General features: G+C 44.3%; 1 protein-coding gene across 1 annotated transcript in view; it reads left to right on the top strand.

Annotated features, from left to right (window-relative positions):
• Nucleotides 1–14,059, top strand: part of LOC311237669 (cadherin-18-like) — a gene marked incomplete at its 5' end in the record, with an annotated part of 233,837 nt that overhangs the window by 167,673 nt on the left and 52,105 nt on the right. Inside the window, 2 exons of the mRNA XM_084325635.1 lie at nt 6,284–6,405; nt 9,180–9,297. Of these exons, the coding sequence (XP_084181761.1) occupies nt 6,284–6,405; nt 9,180–9,297 (240 nt within the window). The remainder of the gene's footprint in view (nt 1–6,283; nt 6,406–9,179; nt 9,298–14,059) is intronic.

Here is a 14,059-nt window from a genome sequence, read left to right as displayed (position 1 = left end):
GGTTGAGGTCCACTAAAGGGTCAGCCAATTTATTTTTCCTTGCTCTGATTTTATCAAACCTATTAGCCTTTTCCCTCTTTCCCTTTTCTCCAAATAATGGCCCGCTAATTGTTTTGACATTCTCAAATATTACCCACTGGGAAGGGTTAATGCAATACGTGTCCCACTGTTGTACTTACGGCTGGCACAATTGGCAGCGTTTATGAACTTGGCAGCGGTAACGCGCTCTGTCAGGAGGATATTATTATGGCTGGTCTTAATGAAGCCAGACGAGAGCTGGCTTGACTGAAGAAAATAAACTAAATAACCAGCCACCCAGCCAGTGGTAGGCCTATATGCAGCGTTAAATGTTTATTCATGGCATATTCTAACCATATTTAACACTTAAATGTACAGTGAGTAAGAATGAGTCGAGGCAAAGAAGTGACTGCATACATTGGTTGGCTTTTGGATTATTCCAAAGCCAACTAAGTGAGCCCTTTCTCTTTTTTGAATGATTACAATATGATGGAGAACCAGAGGGATATATAATCGTCATACGCTCATTTCATTCATCAAGCATACACATTAAAGCCCCCCCCCCCCAAATGAAAAAAAATCTTCTTTAATTTATTAGGATGGTGGTATCCCTTTGCCAGGAACTTGTTTTCACATTCTGTGTTTCATTCACTTGGTAAAAACAACATTATTGATGTGTCCTGGGTTCAGATTCAGAGATTATAACTGTAAGAGTGCAGCTGTGCAGTAGCCTACCATTAAGAGGGTATCCTTGAAAAGGGATGACTAAGGGATCTGAAGTTTAGACTTTCCTTTTTTTCTAATAATAAAAGTAGTGGCAGGATGGTCTAGAAGTAAAGAGGCCAGTCAGTAACCGAAAGGTTGCTGGTTCGATCCCCAGCAACGGACAGGAGGGTGCATGGTATTACATCTACGGTGCGCCACCATCTCTGCCTAAGTGCCCTTGAGCAAGGCACTGAACCTCCAAACTGTTCCCAGGGGCACTGCACTGCATGCGACCATGCACTCTGGTCTCTCTGATGTACAGTAATACAGGTACATATGTGGAGGGACTGTGTGTATGTGTAAGTAGGAGGGATATGTGAATAGACAAATTTGCCTCGTGTATTGACAATAAAGGAATGTTATTTTTCTTCTAAGAATAATGTTGCTACAACATACATAAAACTGGTATAGGGCATAATGATAACATTTAATACTTATATCATGAACAATATTACAGCGAGTCCAAATAATTAAACAGTGCAATGCAAAATGTGTGTGTAACAAAAACAGGGGAGGAATTTGCATATTGATTCAAATGTTCAAATAGGTTGGTGTGTATTTTAACATTGTATCATTATTTTTTTGGTAATTCTATAATCAACTAACAAATAAATTGTGTCCCAATTGTTTACAATGTTACTTCCAGTGCTATGTTGAAAATTCATTAAATCAATTCTGGCCCGACTGCACTCCAAGAATTCCTATCAGGTAACTTGGCTAATTTGTAATCGCAATTAGGCAAATCCCCAGCTAACAGACAAGCGTCCCCCGCATACTAATATTTCTTTATCTCTTCACCTCTTCTTAGTATGCAAGGATACAGTTGCACGCTGAAAACACTGACTCTCAAAAGGTGGAACGATATGTGGTCTGTTCTCACCTTTTCCTTACAGTGGAACCGTAGCTAACAAGTGCAACATTGAACACAGTTGACAGAACACTACTGGTACAGGCCATAATGATAGCAATTGATAGTTGTATATCATGAACAATAAGATTCATGAGTCATCGGTGGTTCAGTGAAAAATGTAATCAAAGTCAAAGTCAGCTTTATTGCCGCTTCTCGTAATGTGCAAGACATACAGAGAAATGAAATAGTGTTTCCTCCTTCCCACGGTGTATATAAAAAAATATCTAATATAAACATAAAGTAACATATAGGACACTATAAACATAAAGTGACATAGGGACACGATGTACACACAATATACAGGACTATATACAATATTATAAACAGTAGCAAAAAATGTTTTTATGTATGAATAAAATAAATATAGGAGGTAAAAGAGAACTTAGTGCAAATCGTTTTAGCAGCAGTGGTACATAGTAAGTATAAATAATAAATAATGGCAGTAAAATACAATAATGGCAGTAAAGTGGCATAAATTTTATGGATGCTAAACCTGGATGCTAAGGCTATACTAGATGTGAAACGAATAACCTTCTAAAAAGACTTAACGTTAGCACCTCCATGCTTCACTGATTCCGTGTTGGTGATAAAAGAGCAAATGTTATGGCGATTAGTCAGTTTCTACTGTAAACTACTAATGAGTCGGATGCAGTCGACCAGCACCTGCTAACAGGTCTAACAGGTCTGACCCTTTAGCTCAGCTGGTTATAGTGTGGCCGCCTGGGGATCACAGGTTAAAATCCACTCGGTTACACTTCTATCACAGTCATTCGAGATTAGCTACGTTACGTAAAAGAGAATCAGCCTTGTCTGTCGAGCCTTTCAGCCACTCGCCTTCACACGGCTGTCATTGTGCAGCCATTTTGCACCCTATTTTCCAAGGTGGGAGCAGGGTGGAAAGAAATCGCAACCTGAGCTTGACATGAGAGCATATATGAAATATATAAAATATAATCGAACCATCAATTAGGTGACACGGTGGTGTAGTGGTTAACACTGTCCCCTCACAGCTAGAAGGTCCAGGGTTCGATTCCCGCTAGGGAACCAGGTTTCCGCGTTGCCAGGTACCCAGGTGGGGTATCTCCCAGGCCCCTCTGTGTGGAGTTTGCATGTTCTCCCCGTGCTCGCAAGGGTTTCCCCTCCTGATAAGATAAGCCCAATGGAAAAACATACACAACAGTTCGCTAACGCTGTCACGTTCCCTGACAAAGACGGACAGGATCACTTGGATTGGTCCCCGGGGCGTGGCCCCACGCCGAAGCCCCTATCTGCTCCTGGCTGCTCTTGGGGGAGAAGGACGATGGGAGGGGTCAAGTGCAGAGACTCGATTTCATTGGCGACCCAAAGAAAAATTGCATGTGTGTGCCGCCCATCGCATGTGTGTGTCACTGCATGATGATTAAAGACTTTTTCAAAAGTCCAGTTATTCTTATTATTTGTCAGGATGGAGGTAGGTGAGTTCCAATTGTTGTAGGCAATCACAGAGACAGAGAAGGTATACTCTTGAACAGGTTCGACTTTAATAGTAAAGAACACAAAGAGTAATACTAGGATACGATGCCAAGGCAAGGGAACGAGATAATTAGATAATGGAGCTTAGTGGTGGTCCAGAACAGGAACCGCCCGCGTTATCTCCAAACGCCTATAGTGAAGACCTGACAAATGACAAGCAGAGGAAAGGAATGTTATATAGCCACCAATACCAACATTCCACACACACCCCCGTGACAGCCAATCAGAAGCCAACCCCTAATTGACAGCACTAAATGACAGGGAAAACAAGTGACAGTAAACAAGTGACAGATGACAGAGAAGGTGGGAGGTTCCCGACCGTAGTCAAGAACCAGAATCGTAACAATTATTATTATTATTATTATTATAATAAAGGCATTTTGTCTTTTGAGATATTTCTTCTTTATTATTCACCTGTACGTAGTGTTAAATACCATAATAAAGCAGTAGAGTAAAGGTTTTTGCCTGTGTAGTGTGCATCAGTATTACCATACACGGTTGGGTACCTTCTGATAGTGTCAAGAATATCCTTGAAACTCTCTTTATGGGTTTTATAATTCTCAAGGGCATTTCTGAAAACCCTTTGCAGTCTCCATACACTAGGTCCTCCATATTTCTTGTCAATTCACACAAACACCAAACAAATCATGGAGTAGTTGACACTTTATACAAGTAAATAATGTGTCCTTCAAATTTGAATGGCACACACAGTGGTTCAAAATCTATTCAGACTTCAGCCCCCCTCTTTGAATGGCAAAGTTCTTTGAGTTAGCAATGTTAATAAATGTAGTAAGTAACAGTAATAATAATAATAATAATAATAATAATAATAATAATAATAATAATAATAATAATAATAATAATAATAATAATAATAATAATAATAATAATAATAATAATAATAATAATAATAATAATAATAATAATAATAATAATAATAATAATAATAATAATAATAATAATAATAATAAAGCACTGTTAATACATAAATAACAAGTCAAATGTAAAAATAAGTACAACATATAGAGGATTCTCTCCAGAACAAGAAATATTTTATGAAAAATTTAATCATTAACAATTAAGTTGTGAGTGTTGATCCTTTACACTAAATTACACTAAATATCCTATTTCTAATCACTGATATTGTACTATATATTTCCATGCAGTTCACAGTATTTTGTCCAGGACTTTATGCTTACCTGGACGGGGCATTCACCAACTGAGCTACACTGGATATATCACATAGCAAAAATGTTCTTATACATAATATATGTTGGAGCCATGCCGGTGGAAGCCTTACTATGGTATTCTATTTTGTTTGACGCACATCGCTAAGACGTGTTGTACTTTTGAACTTCATTATAATAAACCATGTGTTTTATGGAGTAAAACGTTTTAACCTGTAATATTGTCATTAGCCATACTGTAGATATTGTATGTGGGGAAATACATTGTCACAATGGGTCGTTGCACATGCAACCAGGGTGCGATCCACGAGGGGAGCTCGGTCCGCTATAGCTCCCCTAGATCAGACATCAGCTCCCCTGCAAACTTGATTTGCGATTTTTTGGGGGGTCTCTAAATTACTGAAAATAAATGCTACTTTTGCCATGCATTTCTAATTTTTCTGTAATTTTCTGTATCATCATTGTGTATAATAATAAACGTATGCTATTTTGGATGTATGATTAATGATTTGCGCACTAATTCACACGTAATATGGCAACATGCATGCTATTCTTGCAATTACCATTCGGAGCGCGGCGGCGCTGCAGCCTGAACGCACGCACGGCACACATCAAACTTGACCCACTTTGTATGTAACCTGTGCTGTGGCTGTGACTTGTTGACACAGACAGTGATCGTTTTGACAGCCAGTAAAATGTCAGTCGAGAAAATAATGCTTGGGACCAGGAGTATTTCATATTGTTAGTAAGTCAGGAGTCTGAGAGATAATCATCTCTATCTAACTAAATAGATACTTTTTTTTATCATGGAATGTGCTGTGGAAGCCCAGCCCAGACCGTCCAGACGGCCGGACGGTAAGTGAGTTGTCTACTCTAACTCTACTCTACCTACTACAGGCAACAGACTAGTAACGTCTGCGATTACACAGTCCGACTCCTGAGCACTCCTCGCTGAGAGGCGCGCCGCGCACCCCCCCCCATGCAACTATGGGTCTTCTGTGTTGTCATCAGGGCCCAGGGAGAAAATGTTTAGGAACATATTTAGCTTCCAGTGTTAAAATGTGTACTATGCTGCAGAGATCAGCTTTCAGAGAGTCTCGCTAAACGGCCAAGTAATTTAATGGTAAATGGTGCATTTATATAGCGCTTTTATCCAAAGCGCTTTACAATTTTGTTCCTCACATTCACCCATTCACTCGCACATTCCCACACCGATGGCGGAGGCAACCATGCAAGGTGCCAAACTGCTCATTAGGGGTTAAGTGTCTTGCTCAACGACACTCTGCCCGGGAGGAGCGGTAACCGAACCGGGAACCTTCCGATCATCAGACGACCGCTCTACCTCCTGATCCACGGTTTCTTCACATTGTACTTGATGTGGCTCGTGAAAACGTCCTATTGACCTATCTCAAACCCCGCCCTCGTTTCTTGATCATCTAACCACAGCTGTCACAGGTCAATTGGGAAACTCACTACAACATATCAAAGCTAAAGGCGCTTACTGCTTACACCCTCTTTCTTTGTATATTGCTTGTTAATCTATCAGGACACTAGTGTAGTTGGCTGTACAGAAGCTAAGTACCTATTCTGCAGGCTGGGAGTGGTTTAATTTCCACCCAGAGGAGCGAACAGTGTAAACACATGGCTTCTCTCAGCACAATCTGCTGGGGACAAATGATCCATCACAACAACAAGTACGGCACAGCAACTAAAACAACAACAAACAAATCTGCTGTGGTAAGACGCAGATGTTTGGTTGTTCACTGGAACACTGCCTTCCTCAGCGCCTGCCAGTAGGATACAGTAAAGATATCCACGAAACAAAAGAGAAAAAAAAGGTCTAGGAGTCTAACTTTAACTCAGCTTCACCGTTCTCTCGTTTGCGTTGCAGACAACCCCAGCCTCATCAGTCACGTCCCCGTCACCGTTCAGGTCTTGGACGTGAACGACAATCCGCCCGAGGTCGCGACGGACGAGGAGGTCATTGTGTGCGAGAGCTCCAAGCCGGGACAGGTGAGGATCTGGGGTTTTTCCGCTTGCAAAAACGTCTAAAACTTACAAGTTCCTCTGTTGCTCTCTCTAGCATCCCGTTCTTTCTCCACACACACACAGTATGAACACACACAGACACACAATCAAACATGTACACACACACGTACACATGCACACACACATACTGTATATGTACACACACACACACACACACACACACACACACACACACACACACACACACACACACACACGCACACGCACACGCACACGCACACACACACACACACACACACACACACACACACACACACACACACACACACACACACACACACACACACACACACACACACACACACAGACACAGAGGGAGGGTGCTATCATCTCCAGCCGTCTCTCCCCAGCTAGTCTGACATTATGCAGTGAACTGTTGTTTCCTCCAGTAGACCGGCGTGTTCCCTGAGTGCCCAGCAGTAAGATGGAGAGTGCTGGTTAATTTTCACTTATTCACACGAATCTTAGCAGGGAAGCACGACGGCCCTAACCCAGCGCTCAGTCCAATTTAGCTCTCTGTAGCTTTTCCATTAATTTCTTTTGTCAATCTCATTGTTTTCTCGGATACGGGACAATCCGTAGCATGGAAACGGCTGCGAGGGCATTTGGACAAAGCTGGTAAAACTGATGTAGACGTTTCAAACTGGTGTAGAGTTTTTAAACTGGTGGAGAAGTTTCAAACTGGTGTAGACGTTTCAAATGGGAGGTGAAAGAATCCAATGGTACAGAGTTCAGTGAGATGGCAGCTGAGGGGAAGAAGCTGCCTGAGCCTGCTTGTCCTGGAACAGAGATTCCTATAGGGAGGTGTAGTGGTTACGTCATTGCCGTTTTTCGTGTTCCACCCTCTGTCCAACGCAATGTATTTCCCCATTGCCCATTTCTAAATCGCCTCGTTTAAAACAAATAAAGCATTAACATTGGCATGGTGTACCTTTCTGTGCTTATTCATCCACAATCTATAGCTCAACATGAAAATATTCGCAATTAATCATAAAAAAATATCGGGACATTTTATTTCAACCAACATTTTTGAAACAATACTGTTAGTAATAGAAGGGAACTCATTTTGTGCAAACAATTTTAAGCTTTTCAATTTCCATGCGGCAGAATTGTTACAATAGCCGATAATCCATTTTCCCAATGATAAATCCCTATACGGGTGGAACAACCAGTGACGTCAGACTACACTTCCCTATAACGCCGCCTGTCTCTGGTGAGCTTTAGTGACCAGTGTCAATGTGTTGAGGGTCCAAGAGAGGTCCTCAGAGATGTGGACACCCAGGAATTTGAAGCTGAAGACATGCTCAACCTCCGTCCCGTTGATACGTGCCAGCTCTGGTCTTCTTGACGTCCATGATGAGCTCCTTGGTTTTCTTGGTCTTGAGGGTCAGGTTGTTGTCTGTGCACCATGCCACCAGGTGCTGGACCTCCTCCCTGTAGACCGACTCATCATTGTTTTTGATGAGATCCCCCACTCTTGTGTCATCTGCAGATTTGATAATGGTGTTGGGGCCACATACAGTTGTGGGTGAAGAGGGAATAGAGGAGAGGGCTCAGCACACAGCCCCATGGCCGTGGGACACTGGTGTTCAGGGTGAGGGGTTTGAGGTTTAAGAGGGGTTTAAGGGGTTTGAAGTTGAAAGATGACACATTGTTTTGTCAGGGTCCAGGGCTAGCTGATTAAAGGAGGTGGTGAGACAACGAAGGTACAGACAAAGACAGTGTCTGTAAAGAGCGGAAGAATAGATCATTAATTATCAATCAAATCATTAACAGTGTTTGAGTTGTTATACTTGATCTGATCTGCCATATATACGGCAACAGAATGACAAGTTGTGAATGTTCTTTTGCGTTTTTAACAAATCAACCAAAGGGTAGGCCAGCACCCCACCACTGACTAGGGGGGCAATTGTTCTATCTCAAACCTGCCCTCCAAGGTCATCACACTTCGAGAAACGTTGTTTGTTTTGGAACCCGTTTGAGAGCATCCCTTCCTACATCGGCACCCTAAGGCTAGATCAATAGTGTGCAAGGTAGCAATTGTCACCGCATGTGTAACTACTAGGTTTAGGCTACAATGCTGGAATATGCCCCTTTATTTACAGGGTCTCACCGATGGCAGGTGACTCAGTCACAGCTATTGATATAGATCTGCCCAGCCAGTGGCCTCACCGGGATCTTACAGCAGACGCACCATGCATCTGTTGGGATGAGAAGTTAGCGAGAGAAAGGACATTGGTATCTTCTCAGCAATTCTCTCTGATCTCTCTTGCAGTGAGGGTCTAATAGGGCATTGGTCTCTCCGGACCTCGCTCGTGCCCATCTCTTACCCGGGCCGTGTACTGCACCAATTAAAGGTAACAAGCCGACAAAAGTGGCAGAAGGTTCACCGCGAGGGCACGCCTGTCTGTGTTTGAAGCCGACCCCCCCCCCCCCCCCCCTCTCTCGTTCAGAAATCATTGCCTCCTCCTACTGTACCACTTTCCTTTACTAAACCTTTACAGGTAGAGGAGAAACTATTGCACAGCCTGCCAGCTGTAGGTCAGGAGAGGTGTTTTGATGAAGAGCCCGCGGACCAATTAAAATTCAAACATCACACGTCATGAGTGGGTGCCGTACACACCACACCGCATGTGATTAGAATGCAATGTGTTTGTTGTGTGTGTCTAAAGATACGGGCGTTGCGGTCTACTGCTTGATATGTGTTCATTTATATTCTGTATGCGTGTTCTAAACAGGTGATCCAGACCATCACAGCGGTGGATAAAGATGATTTCGCCAACGGACAGCGGTTTTCCTTTGCCTTGCCGAGCCAGTTACCGGTTAATCCCAACTTTACCCTGAAGGACAACGAAGGTAATGAAAGTGGTCAATATGTTTGTGTGCATTTCTTATGAGTTTTTCCTTTTCCCTTCTCCGCCTCCGAGGCCGAGACGTGGTCCTCATTGCTCACATCCAAAGATTCAATAACCTGTACTGATTTCCATATATACCTTAGAGGTGTAATTATAAACACGCCACTTTGTCGATCGGGTGTCACTGTCATTTCAAATCCTATTGGTCTGGCGCAGGTTTGCATAAACCATAAACCCCCAGCAGAGGGTTTGGTGTGTTTGCCCATTGTGTCATCAAATGGATGACCTGCTCTGGCTCACGCGCCCCCCCCCCCCCCCCCCCCCCCCCTCACGCTTGCCTTATTGTGTGCCGGTGAAAAGGGCCAACGGCAGACGTTGCCATGGCAACCGGCCCAGTCTCCGGCGGATACCTAGCCCGCAGGTTGGCCTTCACTTGCAATCACAGGGATTTTAAAGCTCTCAGCCAGAGGATCTCACAGCAACCCATTGTGAGGAGTTCCCATAACACTCGAGATGAATCTCTGAGCCGGAGAAAGTGAGAGAGAGAGAGTGAGAGAAAGAGAGAGGAAGTGAGAGAGAGAGGAAGTGAGAGAGAGAGAGAGAAAAAGAGAGAGAGGGAGAGATCAGGAAATCAATACGATAATAGAAGATAAGTGAGTTTAGCCTTTGGTCCTGCAATCTTGCACTACCAACCTCCCTTTACTCACTTATCTCGCTTATGGTGGTAAAGAAGCAACTTCTACAGCGTTCATCTAAGGGGCACTCACAGACACACCTGACCTCCCCCGGCGCACAGCGCTCCTCCGGGGCGGTCCGTTCAGCTGCAAGGTGGCCGACTGCAGCTTAGTCTCCAAGAAAAAGGTGGTCAAATATGTTAAGGTATTCCCCCCGAGGCACGCTTAAACTGTCCGGTGTAAAAGGCAATTAAAGTCAATATTCCATTCTGCAGGCGTGCAGATGGATGGGGTCTCGTGCAACGTGGGGTTTGCTTTGTTCACGTTTTCTGGCGGATCTCTTCAGTTAGGACAAGGTTTCTGTGTAAGTCTTGTGTTTGGGTCAAAGCAATTTTTGGCGAAGAGAAAGTTAACGGGAAGACATCATGGGAAGACGTGAAGGGGGAAGGGGGGAGGGGCGTTCATAGATCCTTGTGTTCTCAATGAGAATAAATGTGCAGGGATGCAGATATTTGGTGGAAAAACCATACCAAAGAAATTGTAATTTAATATACAACTTTTTTCAAGTGTTAAAAACACGTGTTGATGGCAATGTTTAAGAAGGTTTATTTAATGTTTGAAAAAAAAATGTGATCACAAAAAAAAATAAGGTTTATTTTATTTTTATTTATTTTATTGGTCTTTTTCCCCCTCCATTTTCCTCCGATTTTCTCCCATCCCAATGTTAGTCGTATGCCAATTCCCAGTCCCTTCCTGGTCGCTGCGCACTTACCCCCCACAGTCAGATCATCTGGGAGAGTGGAGGCTACCACGTGCTTCCTCCGACACACGTCCAGCCAATCACCGCTTCTTTTCACCTGGCAGCGCGGATTCTCTTCGAGAGGGCGTAGCGTGTGGGAGGACCACACTATCCCCCTCGAGTCCTATCCGCGCTTAGCAGGCGCCCCGACCGAACTGTAGGAGTCGCTGTTTACAACGACCCGGACCCACCCCGCCAGCTTCTCCCACCCTCTAATACCGCCAATTGTATTAGTGCAGACGGCCAGCCAAGCTGGTGACAACCCCGGCTCCACAGCTCCGGGGCTGGTGACGAACGCAATCTCCGCTCGGCCACCTAACCGCAATAAGGTTTATTTGTAAAGAGGGACTGGGAGTCAAGAGGCAATGGTAACGTCAGCGGGCAACGAGCAGGCAGGCGGGCAACGAGCAGGCAGGCGGGCGGACAGACGAGGAGTGATCCTGGGCACAAGAGAAGACGGTCAGCACACGCTTGAAGATATACAAACACAAAGACTAAATTGCTAATTTAGGAGGTCTGCAGTGTGTGTGTGTGTGTGTGTGTGTGTGTGTGTGTGTGTGTGTGTGTGTGTGTGTGTGTGTGTGTGTGTGTGTGTGTGTGTGTGTGTGTGTGTGTGTGTGTGTGTGTGTGTGTGTGTGTGTGTGTGTGTCTACCACTGGAGCTGAAACAACACTCTGACAAGAGAGTGGGTGACGAGCTGGGCTGCGATTCGTTTCCTAACGCATTTATGCTTCCGCGTTCACGTTTTGTGCTCTGATTGGCCACTGATGTTTCTGGTCGCACCAATCGTGTGACGGCAAGTTCTTTCGCCGGTTAAGCTTAGGCACTCTTTCGAAGGTTAGAGTTTGTCTTAGAGCAGGGCGATAGAACACCAGCCCTGATTCCAAACTCTAACCTTAACCAACTTCGAAAGAGGGGCTTAAGCTATAAGCTTAACCAGTTATAAACTAGGCGTTAGGTAGTTTGATGCTGGTCGAGGCGGAAATGGGCGCGTCACGCGATTGGGCGCACATGTCACATGACCAGAAACGTCAGTGGCCAATCAGATCCCACCAGAAACGGCAGTGGCCAATCAGATTCGCAAAACGCGAACACGGAAGCATAAATGCGTTAGGAAACGAATAGACGCAGCTGGGCTTGATAAACAGGACAGGTGATGAGCTGATTGGAAGCAGGTGAGCGAGCGGCAGGTCTGGAATACACACACACATAAAGACCAGCAAGGAGGGGGGGCAGAAGGAGGGCGAAAACACAGAAGCACAAGGGAAGATACTGGAGCCTGCTTCGAAACCAAACAGCCTGCTTACCACAGGGACACGTCACGTGCATCGCTTTCGTGAAATCCGGGGAAGTCAAAGTACATTAACGTGCCGTTGAGTATATAAGATGTGCGGGGAGTTATCAATTATATATGATCATGTTTTAAATGTCTTATAAATGGCCTTTTCCAGTGTTTAGCATTGTTTTCTAGCAATGTGGGGTTGTATCAATGGGGTCTGTGTCTCTAATTCTCATTTTGGCTCACCAGTCCAGTTCAGATGTCACGAGATCCTCCCCCACTGAACTAAGCCATTCTGATTTGACTGTTTTGCTGACATGAATAAGGCACTGATCTGCATATCTCAGCCCCTGGTTGTAGTCACCGCCCACAATCAACAATTCGAGTGGAAATACTGACACTTCCTCAAACAGGTTGACGTGACGCGAGTGCCGACAGAGAGAGAGCGGAGAACGAGCGAGTGAGAGAAAGGGAGAGAGAGAGAGAGATAGAGAGGGAGAGAGAGAACACGTTGACGAGAACTAATTATTTACACGTTAAAAACCTGCCTGGTTCGCCGCCAGGTCTTGGGTTGTATTTTACCTTCGGAACTGTATTCACACTGGTTCTGGACGGGGTGAGGAGACTAACTACTGACATACGATGTGAAAATGTTTCTCAGAGTAAAATGCTGTGTCTACTTATGGAACCATTTATGTGTCTTACTTTGGACACACATGCATCTGAGTAATGTCATAGTGTAACGTCTGATTCTCTGGTCATTCAAATGAAGCACACAAACAGTAGCACCGTCAGTCTTGTCTTTGTATAGAGGCTATAGAGTACTGTGGTGGTGGACTCCTTCTTTGGGCAAAGTTGTACCTGGTGTGTGACAGCATGCTATAGAATATTCCTCGTGGGGGACTATAGCTAATTCAACGGACATTGGTCATCAAAGAACATGCCACATTTGCACTGATGGAAGATATTTGCTATTTTTCTCTTGTTATTGTTATTGCAGTCCTTCGCTGCAGCTGCCCCCACCCTCTGGAACGCCCTTCCCAGACCCTCTTTCATCATTCAAAAAAGCCCTCAAAACCCACCTTTTTACTCTTGCTTTCAACCCATGAACTTCTTCCTGTCTCACCTTTTTTTTTTATAATTTTTTACTAAAACTGTATTGTATTGTATTGTTGTTTTGTAAGTGTCTTTGAGCATTTGTAAAAGTGCTATATAAATCTGATGTATTATTATTATTACTATTATTAGTCAGTGTTTTATCCTCTCTTGGCGCTGTGATAATCCTGTCCTTTTATTTTGCCTGTTGCTCCCACAGAGTAATCGAGTGAACCATTTTGAGTGCACTTGCAAAATAAACAACAACATGGGCGGCTACGTGGCGTAGTGGGCAAGGCGCTCGCCACGAATGACGGAGACGCTGGGCTTGCCTGTTCGAGCCCAGCGCTCCACATTGCTTTCAGTTTAGCTGGTCATTCATACCAATACACATTGGCCGTATTAGGGGGTGGGAAACTGATGGGTGGGGATCGGGCGTTGTGGACAGCGACTCCTACAGGTCGGTTGGTGCGCCTGCGCAGTAGAATCAGGAAGTGTCGGGGGCAGCGTGAGCCTCCCACGCGTTACTCCTCGCCACTGAGAGATCGAGCTGCGCAGGTGAAAAGATGCGACTGCTGTTACCTCAAGTACCGGAGGGGACTTGTGCTATGTATGACTTAGTCCACATTGCAGCCGGCTTGTGGGAGGCAGGAAACAGCGTTCGTGACAGGGGAGGGTTGAATTGGATGATACGAAATTGGGATGGGAGAAAATATAGAAAATGGGAGAAAAAGTGGATAAAAAAATATATATATATATATATTTTTTTTGTTGTTTACTATATATATAGTAAACAACAAAAAAATTCTGGAATGATTGACGGGGCACATTCCAGGGGGAACGTGACCTCAGTAACACCACTATTCTTTATGGATTTGGCCCTCCCGCTAAGCACCAACCCACAGGGATCGTCGTT

This window comes from Notolepis coatsorum (assembly GCF_963971535.1).
Source record: "Notolepis coatsorum genome assembly, chromosome: 12".
NCBI lineage: Eukaryota > Metazoa > Chordata > Actinopteri > Aulopiformes > Paralepididae > Notolepis > Notolepis coatsorum.
This window is presented reverse-complemented; position numbering and strand designations above follow the sequence as displayed.